Source organism: Hippopotamus amphibius, chromosome 3 (genome assembly GCF_030028045.1).
Source record: "Hippopotamus amphibius kiboko isolate mHipAmp2 chromosome 3, mHipAmp2.hap2, whole genome shotgun sequence".
NCBI classification, from domain to species: domain Eukaryota; kingdom Metazoa; phylum Chordata; class Mammalia; order Artiodactyla; family Hippopotamidae; genus Hippopotamus; species Hippopotamus amphibius.
This window is the reverse complement of record NC_080188.1, coordinates 43746590-43762324: the sequence shown is the minus strand read 5'-3', so window position 1 is coordinate 43762324 and position 15735 is coordinate 43746590. Positions and strand designations below refer to the sequence as shown.

Here is a 15735-nt window from a genome sequence, read left to right as displayed (position 1 = left end):
TTGTCCAACATTCTTTCTTTTCCTACCCAGCATTTCTATTCATCAAAATCAAGATGATTTATGTGGCCACAGAATTCAAGGTGGGAGACATTAGATGCCAATGTTAGATGACGTGGATCTCTCTACCATAAACTAAAATGTCTGACCTGTCTGAGCATTTGAAGGAAGACAGCATATGTGAAATCAAAGGCACTATTTAGAGGGTGTCTGGGAAGCTGCCCTTCCTGAGCTAGATTCTTTAATGTGATTTTATGAGGTTTCTGTCATAAGAGAGTGAAGATCTTTCTGCAACACACTTTTCTGCCTAAAAAAAGTGAGGAGGAAGATATTCCAGGCTCTTTCTTTGTGAAATGAATGACAGATAATGAAGACCACCAGTTTCAATCTGAGCTTTCAGTGACTGCTCTCATGTTCTGCACACATGCCAATTTGCTCATCTAAACTCCTTTCATCTTTTCAGTTTTCCTCTGAGACAAGCTATGCACATTGGCTCTCAAAAATCCCCAAACACAAGTATCAAAATGATAGTAAGAAGTATATACTTTTCCTACTTATTTTAATAAGTAGCTGCTTCAAGAGAAAGACTTCCAAATAAATACATAAACAAGCAATTCTATAAATACATATTGGCAGAATATGGCAGAGCCCATAAATAAGATTAAAAGTAAATTTCTTTAAGCTCACAGAAGAGAAAATGATCAATTCCAATTGGGAACTTGGTCTAGAAGAGCCCTTGGTCACCACTTGGATCCAGACACATACAATGCAAATATTTTGGCAACCAACTGCAGAATCATCTGTGCATACAGAATCTGTAATATCCTTAATTAGGATTCTGGAAAGGTGAAATGGAAAAGCCAAAACACACTGCACTCTGTGTCTTCACTATTTGCTTAGCACCATGGCTTATGAAACAAAGAAACACTTTGCCCTAGGAACCTGGCTAATTTAGAATGAGCCAATTGTCACTGGGACAGTCCGTGTTCCATACTTGGTTTCAGGTAATTTACACAGGTTGATCATTTTATGTTCCTTGGATTTTCACGTCTTCATCCTCCTTTCTTTGTATCAGATTCTAGCTGATCTTCTGGAATGGAGGCATGAACACAGTATTAGATGTCTTAAAATGTGTCTGTCATACAGATAGTCAACAGGCACATGAAAAGATGCTCAACGTTGCTAATTATTAGAGAAATGCAAATCAAAACTACAGTGAGGTACCACCTCACACCGATCAGGATGGTCATCATTAAAAAGTCTACAAATAACAAACACTGGAGAGGTGTGAGGAAGAGAAAACCCTCCTACATTGTTGGTGGGAATGTAAATTGGTACAGCTACTGTGGAGACCAGTATGGAGGTTCCTCAAATAACCAAAAACAGAGTTGGAATATGACCTTGCAATCCCACTTCTGGGCATATATCCAGACAAAACTGTAATTCAAAAAGATACCTAGGGGGGTCGGGGAAGGGAGGGAGTACGGGGATGTGTGTATGGAAACAGATGATTGAACCTGGTGTACCCCCAAAAAAATAAAAATAAATAAATAAATAAAACATGTAAAAAAAAAAAAAAGATACCTACACCCCAGTGTCCACTGTAGCACTATTTACAATAGCCAAGACTTGGAAAAAACTAAATGTCCACTGACAAATGAATGGATAAAGAAGATGTGGTGCATATATACAATGGAATAAAAAAGAATGAAATAATGCCTTCTGCTGCAACATGAATGGATCTAGAGATTATCATACTAACTGAAGTAAGGCAGAAAGAGGAGGACAAACATCATATGATACCACTTATATGTGGAATCTAAAATATGACACAAATGAACTTATTTATGAAACAGACTCACAGACACAGAGAACAGACTTGTGGTTGCCAAGGGGGAGGGAGTTTGGGGGAGGGAAGTATTAGGAGTTTGGGATTAGTAGATACCAACTATTATATAGAGAATGGATAAGCAACAAGGTCCTACTGTATAACACAGCGAACTATATTCAATCTCCTGTGATAAACCATAATGGAAAAGAATATGAAAAAGAATGTATATATGTATAACTGAATCACTTTGCTGTACAGTAAATTAACACAACATTGTAAATAAGTATATGTCAATTACAAAAGTTTTCCATCTTAAGCTGGCTTTTATTCTTTGTGTTTAATGAGAGATCTAGAAAAAGAACAAGCTGCAGGAGCTATGAGCAGAAAAAGGAGGTGATATACACACGTCAGTGTTATGTACCTCCTACATAGAGAATATCAATTGTACTGTTTAAGGGTGTTCTTCTTTATTCTCTAGTGACCTGGAACCAGGAACTACCCCCATGAATCCTCTGCTTTACACATTAGCAGAAATAGTACCACCAGGAATATGCACCAAAGCTTGCTTGAGGCTAAGAGGTCAAGTATGAGCAACAACGGGCCACAGAGGCAGATTTGCCTACTCCGATGTACCATCACATCACAGTGTAGAGAAAGGAGTACCAGGAGAATTGCACTGGAATTCTGGCTCCTCCACCTTACGGAGCACACTGTCCTCAAAGTCCCTTGCCACATAATCTTGAGGAAGTTACCTCACTCCCCTTGACCACAGGTTCCGCTTTAGTGAGATGGAACTTGACACCGTCCACTTCATAAGGTTACCGTGGAGATTAAACAAGACAATATAGGCAAAATTGCTAGCAGAGGGCCCACTACCAGGTAAATTATAAATAAATGGTAGCTAAGATTACTGTTAGCTTCATGACCCAGAGAAAGCAGAACTTCACCCAGGAAGAATGTCAGCTATCTCATAAGGTTTATGTGATGATCAAATACATATATATTATTAAAATATATATTAAAATATAGTTTATTAAAATCCACTAGTAAAATGTCTGGCATTTGGATGGTGCTTAATAAATGTCAGTCAAATCTGAATTTATAGCTTCAACATAGCTTCTTGAAGTGGAACTGATTAACGTGCTCTGAATAAGAAAAAATTTAAGAGTATTCTCCATGATAATAAAACTTTAACGTTTTATTCCATTTTATTTAAGCACCATCTTAAGACAACTGAGTAACTGGAAAATAAATACAGAATAAAACTGAATAAGCATCTTGCCTGCATGGTCATGTCAGATTTATTTAAGGTTTCTGGATAACTTGAGCACACAAGTGCCTCTTGATAAAGTCAAATATTTATGCTTTAAGTTTCCAGATCAATAAAAGGGCAAAAATGGCTTTTGTAGGGATGACAAAGTGAAGGAGGAAAATTTTGGGAGAAGTAGCTCTTGGGAAAGTACCTGCCACTATCTCAGCCTTAAGTCTTAAAACAAAATTAATAGAAAGTTTTTACTCACTATTTCTTGTTATTATCCTTTCTGTTTTCCCAAGTATGTTTACCAAAGCTTCATGCTTGAGATTTTCATTGTCACCAGCCAAGTTCAAGGCAAGATGCTCTTTAATTCACGGACACTCTATTCACAAGCTCACCTATGATGTACTGGAGCTGAGCTATCTGATAATATGCTAGATATATTTAGCCACTACTTTCACAGTAATTTCTCTTCCACATCCACCCATCATTACATTTAGGATGTGCAAAGACAACATTCTGAGGGACATTTTCCAAGTCTAGGTTTTATTCAAACCCAAAGCTAGAGAATTACCCAGATCTGGTGATTATCCAAATTCACTGCTTCTCCTTTTCTGACTCCTGCAACCATTATACAGACAGTATTAAAATATAGGTTAGGTCAATAAAAGAAAACTAAAATGAAGGGTCTTTCAAATATCCACAGTTATCTCAAAAGACCATGTAACCATGGATGATAAAATGTCAGCTGTGCTGGTAAAGTATCTTGGCAAATGCAAGCTTAAGCAATGCTACACATTCTGTTCAATCCAGTCTATGATTTAAACTCACTGCATAACTGAAAGAGGAAATGGCATAAAATAAAAATAAAACTGCACAGAATATGATGCAGGTCATGGAAGATGAATTAGGATTATCTTTTATGTCCTAATTTTCTTTTAATGGGCTAATTATGAGGCACATATTGACTATAATATGGGACCACAGGAGATACAATCCAGCAGTTCTTTTTAATGGTTATAACCTATTGGTGCATAGCATTTATTAAAATAATAGAAAATTATATACAAAAAAATAGTAACAAAATTTCACTCTAGTGAAAACTGTTTTAGAGCATCTGGAAGCCTCCTTATGCTGTAAATAAAACCAAGGTGTGGAAACAGAAGCCATTCTTATTTCCAATCACTTGACTTGGCCTGAAAGTTTCATGCCAGGCAAAAGGTCATGTTTTACTTAGAGATACTATAGACAATGGTGCACTCGGTGCCTGAGAAAGTCTTTATTCCTCTTAACCATTCATCTATTATTAAGCATGTTCTCCCTGGAAGAGTCAACACTGGATCAATAAAATATACCCCTTCTGTTAAGAGTATAGTGTCTATCCCCTTGGGGCAATCTTTCTTGCCTTCCTAACTTGTTTATCATATTTAGCAAGCCTTTTTTCCCCTCCAGATACAAAACCAACACCTGGTCATAAAACTTATTTTGACCCTTTCCAAAATATTAACATGCCCTTGAGTGTACAGTCACTGCGACCTTGACACATTAGGCAAATGAACACAGGTACTAGAGCAGAAATTTATTTCTAAAGTCTATGTCATAAGAAGGAATGAAATTGAGTTATCTGTAGTTAGGTGGATGGACCCAGAATCTGTCATACAGAGTGAAGTAAGTCAGAAAAACAAATACCGTATGCTAACTCATATATGGAATCTTAAAAAATGGTAGTGATGAACCCAGTGACAGGGCAAGAATAAAGATGCAGATATAGAGAATGGACTTGAGGACATGGGGAGGAAGGGAAGCTGGGACAAAGTGAGAGAGCAGCATTGGCATATATACACTACCAAATGTAAAACAGATAGCTAGTGGGAAGCAACTGCATAACACAGGGAGATCAACTCAATGACTGGTGATGACCTAGAGGGGTGGGATAGGGAGGGTGGGAGGGAGGTTCAAGAGGGAGGGGATATGGGGGTATATGTATAAATACAGCTGATTCACTTTGTTGTACAGCAGAAACTAGCACGACAGTGTAAAGCAATTATACTCCAATAAAGATCGAGAGGGAAAACAAAGGAATTAAAAAAAAATAAAGTCTATGTCAAATGAATTTCTAACCTTGTTCCTTCAAAAAGTAATTAACACTATTTTAAAAGCAACACGTTTTATAAAAAGCAATGTGTATGTATGCATTTGTGTACACGTATGTGTAAGTGTGTGTGGGGTGTGTGTGTATGTGTGTGTGGTGTGTTCTGCTTCATCACAAGCAGCACAATTCTTAAAAAGCAATGAACTACAACCTCAGTAAATTTTTCTTGGTAGCAGAAAGGGAAGAAGAAAAGGCAGGAGAAGGAAGAGAAGGAGAGGGGGAAGGGAAAGAGGAAAGTCTACATCCTGTTCCCTATTTACAGAATTCTAGCATTAATGTTTTTGAATGAATTACGTAGATAGATTCTTCTTAGAAGAACTAAGTATCTCACGTCTGGGACTTTAAAGCCTTTTCCACATGACTGCGTATAGCATACAACACTTCTGGAGTCCTGAGTTTCAGGGGTACAGTATTAAATGATCAAACTATGATGCACTGAACTCCTTAACTTTTTTCCCCTTTAATACCTCTTCAATGCTTCATGTTTATCTACAACAGTACCTTAGTTTTTGTTTGTTTGTTGGTAAGCTTCCAGTGGAAGCCTAGTCAGTATCTTTTTCTAGGAAAATTTCAGGGTAAGTTAAATATGTGACCCCCTTTAAAAGAATACAACTAAAAGATTTAACTGCTGGGCATCTTTTGTAGGATACTGAGAAATGAGGAGAACAAGTTTTTACTCAGTGTCTATTAAGTGCCAAACAATTCTACACATACTATTTCATTTGATCCTTACAGTAACCTCTAGGAAAATGTACAACTACTAACCCAGCTCACAGATTATGACACAATGACATTAGGAAATCAACCTGGCCCAAGGTCACACTGCTAACTAGAGCTAAAGTTCAAACCCAGTTTCCTTTACTCAAAGCATTTATGGTTTATACTTTACCACAGTAACGATTTTCTAAATTGGGGTGCTGGTGATGAATGAAATATTGTGAACTGTCCTACAACTGGATATTTTTCACTTTTCACTTTGGGCTTTTGAACTGAATCATCTTCTTTCCTATGCACCTCTGCTATGTAACCATCAAGGTGTAGTGGGAAATGCAACATCTATTACCTCTATTAATACATTAATTAATAACTATCCTATATCTAAGAAAAGAGAATGTTAGCACGAAAACCACGTGCTAAAAACCGGACTGATATGTCAAATTTCATGGCTAACTTTCCTCTTCGCAATTGCAACTGAGCTTCCTCAGTTCTTAAAGGAATGAATGAATAAATAAATAAAGGAAGGAGTAAATAAAGGAATAAATAAGTAAATGAGAACCTGGGTATATGACTTGGGTTACTGAGCAGCAGATGGGGGCAGGAAGAAGAAAGGAAAAAATACATTAAGAAAAGGAAACTCAGAAGGTGATGAAGTTTTATGGAAACAAGTGAGAACGAGAAAGATCAGGAAGGGAGGAGGAAGAGATGTCTTCACAAAGCATCAAAAAACCCCACAATATTATTGTGGCCATGAATATAGTTTTCTTAGAGATTAAGTGACCCCTATTTCCTTTCCTGCAAAATCACTTCTCAGTTTGCAGGATCACGTCTCTATCTGCGCAGTTGCTGGTTCATTGTTACATACTGTCCCAGTGTTGAAAAACAAGTCATCCGCCAGTTTAAATATTATTGACTCATTGATTGAATTCTTTTACTAGGAGTGCATGTTGCGATGAAAGGCCAGTCTTTTGTTGTTTTTAGAACATTTACTCTAGCTGTACACGCAACTGTATTATTCTCTCACTATCGGTTTCCAGTTTGTTGTCATGAAGTACTAAATTTATGGTGGGTCTATGCAGTCTTCTATCAAAAAGTACTAAGGTTATGGGAGAAATACACAATCATTCATCTTAAAAGGGCCTTGTAAAACATGAGATTGTCCTGAAAATGCAAATATCCATTTGCCTTTTTCCAGTCCAGAAACAGACCTCATCTTCATGGATTAAATAATCCCTCATGTCCACGTACATATCTTGCACGAGTGCCACTCATCTGAATGACTCTAAAACTAAGGGGTGCGACCAACAGTGTTGTTGCAGAATGAGCCAACTGCCCCACAACATTTGCTTAGAATGGAGGATGATGAAGACTGGTTTGTTTGTCCTGTCATTCATACTTATGAACCCTAAATTTTAATAAATAACAACAGCAATAATAATGGTTATTATAGGGTTAACATTTAATTACTTACTAGAAACTGTCCTAAATACTTTGTCTGTAATACTTCATTTTTCTCTTCAAAACAATTCTATAAGGAAGGTACTATAACCCCATTTGACAGATGAGGAGGGTGAGGCAAGCTTACCATGGGAAAAGGAACTTGCCCAAAGATACACTGGGCATTAGCCAAGCGGGACTTGAATGCAAGATTTTCTGACCTCAAAGCCCTGCTACACTGCTTTACTGGTACCCCCTAGAGGTAGTGGGAATTGTCAGAATCCTCCCAAGATAGCTCCTAGCTATTTAGGACAGACTTTTTACACAACCTAGGGAAAACAGGTCAAAGGAAAAGTTATCTATCCCCCCTTCAGTCAGCACCTGCTGTGCATGGGTAAAATCGGTTCAAGCCTCAATATCACTTTCTCAAGAAAACAGAGATCCTTCTTGGAAGGAAAATTACGTGTAAAATCTTTGTTGTATTTTTCACAATGAAAACACATTCAGATATGTCTTCCTTGCTCTCAAATTACCTTGTCTGCCAGCATCCAATTAAAACAATGAATGCAAGTTTCCGTCAGCCTCAGGTAGGTGTCGGGCTGCCAGGAGGGAGATCTTTGTGACAGGTGTGCTGACAAAGCCCTCATCTAGCTTTATGAACACTTCAAACCCCCAAACAGCTGGTAGTTTATTTTTTTTCCTCTAGAAAATCTTAATGTATGATTACTCAGGACGCCTAAGAAGTCAGCACACAGACTTTTTCACAAATAAATATATAGATAGATAGAAACAAGTAAGTAAAAAGAAAAGTTCAAAATCCCACAATTAAATATGTCTGTGATCTGATATTTTGAACGTGTGTAGTTTGGACTTCCCCCTCAAAGTCTAGGATATATAGTTAGAGGGGGTTTTACCCTCTTCTCTCCCAGGAAGAGCTCTAGGAGTTGTGTAATGGTAACACATTTTCTGCATTTCTCTGGGGAGCATGTTTAACTGATTCTAATCATATCTGTCATGTATTAAGTGCTTACTCTTTTCCAAATGCTTCTTAAGTTTTGAAATATTTCTAATCAGTATACATCTTAACAATAATGGGGGGGTGGGATGAATTGGGAGATTGGGGTTGACATATGTATGCTAATATGTATAAAATAGATAACTAATAAAAAAACAATAGGCCTTTATATCTACAGCATCCATGTTGCCTGAATCTTTAAATTTCCACATATTACCTGTCTCTGCTTGCCTTTAATAAGCATGGGTTTTATTTTAATGTGAGCTTATTTTCATTAAACAAGAATCCATGAGTACAAAACCCAACAATGCCCTATCTTTTTCACCAGTGTCACTGACTGACCCTTTTTAGGGAGATACTGTTCTCTTTCCTCTCACCTCTCACGATGCATATGAGTCTTATAAGACTTCTCCACCAAAGTGGCAGAGAAGAAGGCAGATATACCAGCAAAATATCTGGGAGTCATCTGACACAGCCTGCACAAGCATTAAAATTCTTCATAGTATCCTGTTGAGTTTTTGAATTCATAAGCATCTTGCATTCTAGTCTATAATAAAACCATGTTTGTTTTGCTGCAAACAGTAAGTGGTTTTTTTTCTTAGAATCTATAGATAAAAGTGGCTATTACATCAATGTGCCCTATGTTTAAGCCCAGGTTTACACAGCCCTCAAAACACTGCTATGCTTCTGGTGCTACAAGACCTTAGTCAAAAAGTGTATCAATTTTTATTTTAAGGGACGATAACCTGTAGCTAATGTCATAACTAGGAATCACTAGCACTATTAGCATTTAATTGCCTGACCCAAATGTATACCCCTCATTATACCAAAGCAGATGTAAAGCAACTTTCCCCAAAGTAAATCTTTTTTTTCTCCAAATGCCTTCCATATTATACAGTGATTATGCATTACTCCAAGAAAAAATTCCAAAGACCAAACGGAGCACTGCTTTGTGAAAATGTTCTGATGCTGACTCAGGTTTAGCAAGATGGATGTTAAAGTCCTAAGATGTACAGAATCATATTCCTTACCAAGAAGTTACTTTTACGTCTTTCCTAACTCTAGAATATAAATCTTCTCCAAGAACATAATACTCCTTCCTTTATTTATTTCTTTTGTTTCTTCTTTGACTTTCCTTTCTTATTTACGCTGTCTAGCCCAGATGAACTATAAAGCTCTACTTTATCATTAGGTGACTCTAGTCTGAATTTCTATTGTAATTTCATGTTTCAAATTATATAAAGTGAATTAGTATCTTGTTTCTTATATACGTTTAAAATTATTTAGAATTTACTTAAGGAAGATATTCCTATAGCAATAAGGAATCAGCAAAATAATGAACGGAAGTTCAGAGGACTAGGTTTGTCTGGTCCTTAATATCTGTTATACAGATACCTGGCTTCCTCACCTATCAGAGAAGATCAAGAATTAACGTACACAAAATTTCCTTGCAAATACTGTAGCTTGAGTTAGTTTCAAAGTACTGAGCTAATTACGTTCGCATTCCAGAGTCCTGATTTCACTTCCTGATTGAGTCACATGGCTAAGCTACCTCAGGCAATGAAACAGGATGGTTTCTCAGAGAAAATAAAATAAAACCCTTTCCTGAGGGTGATGATACCACGTTGAAAGTTTGCCTGCACGCAGCCTACGGCTTCCTCCAAACACAGGACAAGCAGAAACCCTAAGCATGACGTGCTCACCTGGGTCAGGCGGCATACAAACACAGGAAAACTGAGTATTGTAGCCCACTTTGAAGTTGGAGTTGATGGGATAGTAATCAGCTAGCTTGATCATCTTCTTGAAAGCATCGTAGATAAAGATGAAGCTAATGAGAGAAGAGAAGCCCTCTTCAGTGAAGCGGGTGAAGTACTGAACCAAGAAGCTGGCATCGGTGGCCACCAAAATGAGACACATGAAGGCGGACCACAGGCCAATCCAAAGGCGAAACTCCAAATAGTCAAAATTATGGTCCCTGGAAAGAAGAGAGAAAGATATTTAGACTCCATATCCATGAGACACGAAGAATAATACAAAACCACCAACTGGCTATCGAACAACTGCTAAAAATGCAGGATCACTTTTAGCCACTAGACATAAAGCTCATTCTTGATTTTATCCAGAAAGTATTAATTTTAAGGATCTGGCCCTAGTTGTGGTAGGCTACCATTAAGAAATAATTCCAGCAATTTGAGAAAAGCACATCAAAATTAGGCATACCATTTGAATGTAAATAACTCATTAATTTTCTTCTTGGATTGATCCTCTTATCATTATATAGTATCCTTTTTTATATTTCTTTATGGCATTTGTTTTAAAGTCTATTTTGTCTGATATGAGTATAGCGACCTCCACTTTCTTGTCATTTCCATTTGCATGAAATATCTTTTTCCATCCCCTCACTTAATTTTCTCATTCAAAAAAGACGATCCCTGCCTTCACAGAGTTTACAGGATAAACAATTTGAAACATTGGTACCCAGCATGTGTTTAATAAATGTTTGTGAGCTTTCTGGTTAAGGAAGACACTAAGATAAACATGTTCTCTGTCCCCGAGTCATCAAAGTCTACTGAGGAAGACAAACTGATGAACATAAGCACACTGTGAAATATTAAGTGGTACCTAAAGTTCTCACAGAGTGTCACAGAAGGAGGAGTAACTAGTTTGGGCTGGGGGTGGGGGGACAGATAAAGTTGCAAAAAAAAAATTCAAGTTATTTAAGGATAAGCAGGAACTTTCTGGATAGACCACGGAGGGTCAGGCCAGGAAGAGGAAAGAGTACTCAAAAAGGCAAGTGGCATGAAACTGTGTGCAATTCTCCCTGTGGACCGAGTGCCACCAACACAGGGAGATGGGATCAGATGTGTAGGCTGTGGTCAGATCAAGAAAGGCTACGTTGTCATGTTACCATCAGACGCTACCACTAGCTCACTCACAGGCATGATAACCTTCTGCTGAAGATGTGTGTAAAGAACAATCTTAGAATAGGCTGCCTCCATCTAAGTAGGCCATTTTTCAACGCCCTTTCCATTTCTTACAAGTAAATTAGTTCAAGATTTACATTTAGCAAAAGATGGGTCAAGTGTTGACATTTTACCATTTCATATTGAGTCTTTAAAAATTATTTGGAGAGTGCTTTAAAATAGTTTTTTCTCATCATTTGCAATGAAAAAGCAGATAGTGCTAATCACATTTCTTATATGAAAAAAAAAAACAAATCAAGAATCGTGACTACTTGGGACTTCCCTGGTGGCACAGTGGTTAAGAATCTGCCTGCCAACGCAGGGGACACGGGTTCAATCAATGGTCCGGGAAGATCCCACATGCCATGGAGAAACTAAGCTCATGTGCCGCAACTACTGAGCCTACACTCTAGAGCCCGCAAGCCACAACTACTTAGCCCATGCTCCGCAACTACTGAAGCCCACACGCTTAGACCCCTGTGTTCCGCGACAAGAGAAGCCACTGTAATGAGAAGCCCACGCACCGCAACAAAGAGTAGCCCCCGCTTGCCACAACTAGAGAAAGCCTGCGCACAGCAACAGACCCAACACAGCCAAAAATAAATAAATAAATAAATAAATAATCTTTTTTTAAAAAAAGGAGTAAGTTAAAAAAAAAAGCTGGGATGAAGTGAGAGAGTGGCATTGACATATAAACACTACCAAATGTAAAATAGATAGCTAGTGGGAAGCTGCTGCATAACACAGGGAGATCAACTCGATGATGGGTGATGACTTAGTGGGCTGGAGAGGGAGGGTGGGAAGGAGTTGTGGGAGGGAGGGGATATGGGGACATATGTATAAATACGGCTGATTCACTTTGTTGTACAGCAAAAACTGGCACAACAGTGTCAAGCAATTATATTCCAATAAAGAGCTTAAAAAAATAAAAAATAAATTAAAAAATTAAAAAAAAAAAGAATTATGCATACTTGAAGCTCTATGGCCTTGCTTTTAGACAAAGAGTTTCTGATAACTGACAGCCACATATTTTAATACTTTCCCAAAGATATCGTATCAGCACCTTCACCACCAACATCCCAGCCTGGGCCACCAAGAAATCTTTGCCTGATTCTCATGAAGAACCTCCTTACTAAGACCTGTGCTTGCCTTGCTCAAAGCCATTTTCCACATCACAGCCAAAATGACCTTTTCAAATGTAAATCAAATGTCCCAGTTTAAAATCTTTTGGTGGTTTCTCACTGCTCTTAGACTAAAACTCAAATCCTCTACCTAGCACAGTGCCTGGCACATGGAAGGGTTCCGATAAAGAGTTGGTAGATGAATTAAGCCATGCCTGCAGATTGCTACTTGACAGAGACAGTTACTGTCACCGGTTTATGAGCTATCACAGGTAGCTAGGCAATGACTAACGGACAATTTTACTGACTACTAGAATTAAAAGTTGCTTACTTAGAAGACTGGGGCGGGGGGGGGGTGGGGGGACTCGAGGGCGGGGGGAGTCAAGGAAGGGAGGGAATATGGGGAGATGTGTATAAAAACAGTTGATTGAACCTGGTGTACCCCCAAAAAAAATAAAATAAAATAATAATATAAAAAAAAAAAAAAAAAAAAAAGTTGCTTAGATTTCATGTGTCAACTTGACTAGGCCGTGAGGTGCCCAGACATTGAGTCATACGTTATTCTGGGTGTTTAAGGGTGGTTTTGATAAGATGAACATTTAAATTGGTAGACTTGAGTAAAGCAGACTGCTTTCCATAATGAGGGTGGGCCTCATCCAATCAGTTCTTCAACTGAATAGAACAAAAAGGCCAGCTTCCCTCAAACAAGAGAGGACTCTCCAGCAGACAGACTACCTTTGGACTTGATCTGTAACACAGGCTCTTCCTAGTTCTCCAGCAGACAGCGTTGGAACCTGAACTGGAACATCAGTTCTCCTGGGTCTCCAGGCTGCTGAGCCACCCTGAAAGTTTTGGACTTGCCAACCTCTATAACTGTGTGAGCCAATTCTTTATAATAAATCTCTTCTATACATATATACACATCCTATTGGTTCTGTTTCTCTGGAGAATGCTGACTCATCACCAACTGGTCAAATATGCCTCATTTTATAGATGAGGGCACCAAGGCCAATGGAAACTAAGTCATTTATCTAATGCCAAGGCTTTAATGGCAGAGCTGGACCAGAAACCAAATCTCTGTACTCTTGGACTGGTCCTTTTAAAAAACTACAGCACGGTTCCTCCCATCCATGGTAGGAGGAGGGTGGGTCTTAAAGTCTCTGTCCTCTGTTTCCTTCTCACCAAATCACACAAACTGGAATACGTTACCAAAGCAGGAGATTAGTAGCACTTGGGTAGAAAGTTATCTTCTACAGATTTCCTGCAATCTTCCTGAAGACGTCTTGGGCATCCCCTCACAGTTTCCTTTATGTTTGGAACCCTAGAGCTTAATTCTATGCACGTCTTTTTGAGATAAGTGGACTCTAGAAAAAGCTAAATTCTAGGAATTTGAGATAATTTACATTATCACACAATGAGTCAGAGCTCAGAAACAGTTTTATTACTTCTGAGCTAACAGACTTTTTCCTTAAAGTTTTAAACAATTACCTAGTTTTGCTTCCCTAAGATGATGAAAGTTAGAGCAATCTTAATTTGTTCTCAGAATGCTAATGGCTGTTTACAAAATTGATATTTATAGGACAGAATGAGAAAAAAATCTAATCACCAGCTAATGGCCAGGAACACTATCAGTTTGAGTACAAAGGGAAAAAAAATTCATGTATAAACTTAAATCTTACGACTTGAACAATATACCAAACTAGCTGCTCTAAAATACTTAAATACTCCCAGAGTGGCTCTGTAAGAATAACCCAAATAAAATCACTAATACCAATCACTCCATTAGGAAAGTGATATGTTTACAACAGCAAGAAGAAAGGGGAATAAAAGATGAGAAACTTCTTTAAACAAGCTGATCAACAGTAATGACTGCAATAAAAGGCAATGTTACATCCAATAAGACTATCAGTCCCCTTGGTGCCAAGTTCAAATAGCAATTAAGTTATAAAAAGTTACAAGCTATAAAAAGGAAATGATAGTAGAGACCAAAGAAACTATGGTGAGTGAGAAGGAGAAAATGGGCATATATGCTTTTGGTAACACTCAGTGTTTCTAGAGATTTGAAGTGATAGTTTTGAGCAGCATAAACCCAAGAGCACAGACAACCGGAAGAACTCACATCTGAAGGACACGCTTCAGAAATCAGCCACTGACAAACAAATATAAACTCCCTAAACTAAAAGATTAAATCCAGGAACTTAATAGAAGAAAATCATAATCTGAAGGCCAAAAGTAAACTGTTCAAAGAATATAAGAAATTATTAAATGACCAAGTGACAACTACACAGGCTAAAATCCAACTTTAATTATGAAGTTTCTACATGGCTTAGAACACTGTTAAAACTTCCTTCACATCCTTCCCAAAGAAAAGGAAAAGGAATCTAATTCTCTATTATTGGGATAAATGTGTAAAAATAGTGCAAAAATACTGCAGAACTGGGGAAACAAAACTACAAGCTTTTTCTGGAAAGCTGTGAACTATTCCTTCATTCTGTTGCTAATTTTTAAAGGTGACAGCATATTATTCATATGCCTTTATGATTCTCCAGTTTATAGGGCAAATATTAAAACCTGTATTCCAAGTCAGAGATAAATCTGTGGATTATGTGGAGTTACTGTTTGAGTCCACTGAACTCATAAAACAAGGATTTACCTATTTCTCCAAAAAAAAAAAAAAAAAGTAAAATATGATGGGGGAAATCTGGGCAAAACATAGTAAAACAGTTTTCTTACTGAAGGACTTCTCATATCCCTTAGTAAGCTGAAGTGTAAAGCGAATTACCAAGAGGGGGATATAATATAATGTGAAGCACTTCCCAGACTTACTGGGATCACAGAAGTTTTTTTTTTTCATGGAGCATCTAATGAAGCTAGTAAATGATGAAACACACCTTGGGAAACAGTGATCTACACAAATACTCTGTATCTGGACAAAATATTAGCACTGCTGTTATGATACATAAGGAAATGACATAGCATTGTGAATAAAAGAATAAGGTTTGCCACGTAAGTGTCACATGCTACCCAGTAATGGATTTAAAGCACAGTTTCTCAAATGTTTCTTGTTGTTTTGCAACTGTTTTCAAATAAATCACTTGAAACTATGTTTAAGTTTCCATTTATGATGAAACAGAAGGGAAAGTGAGAAAGGAACTTGCTTAGCGAAAGGAAATAATCTCTATCCTACAATTATCTAAAGCAAACCAGGATGCAAACATTTTCTGTAGATTAAGGCTCTGATCACATT

General features: G+C 37.7%; 1 protein-coding gene across 3 annotated transcripts in view; it reads right to left on the bottom strand.

Annotated features, from left to right (window-relative positions):
* Positions 1-15735, bottom strand: part of SLC4A4 (solute carrier family 4 member 4) — a 336115-nt gene that overhangs the window by 74247 nt on the left and 246133 nt on the right. For all 3 annotated transcript variants that reach the window (XM_057726750.1, XM_057726751.1, XM_057726752.1), the window contains exon 14: positions 10108-10379. In XM_057726750.1, the coding sequence (XP_057582733.1) occupies positions 10108-10379 (272 nt within the window). The remainder of the gene's footprint in view (positions 1-10107; positions 10380-15735) is intronic.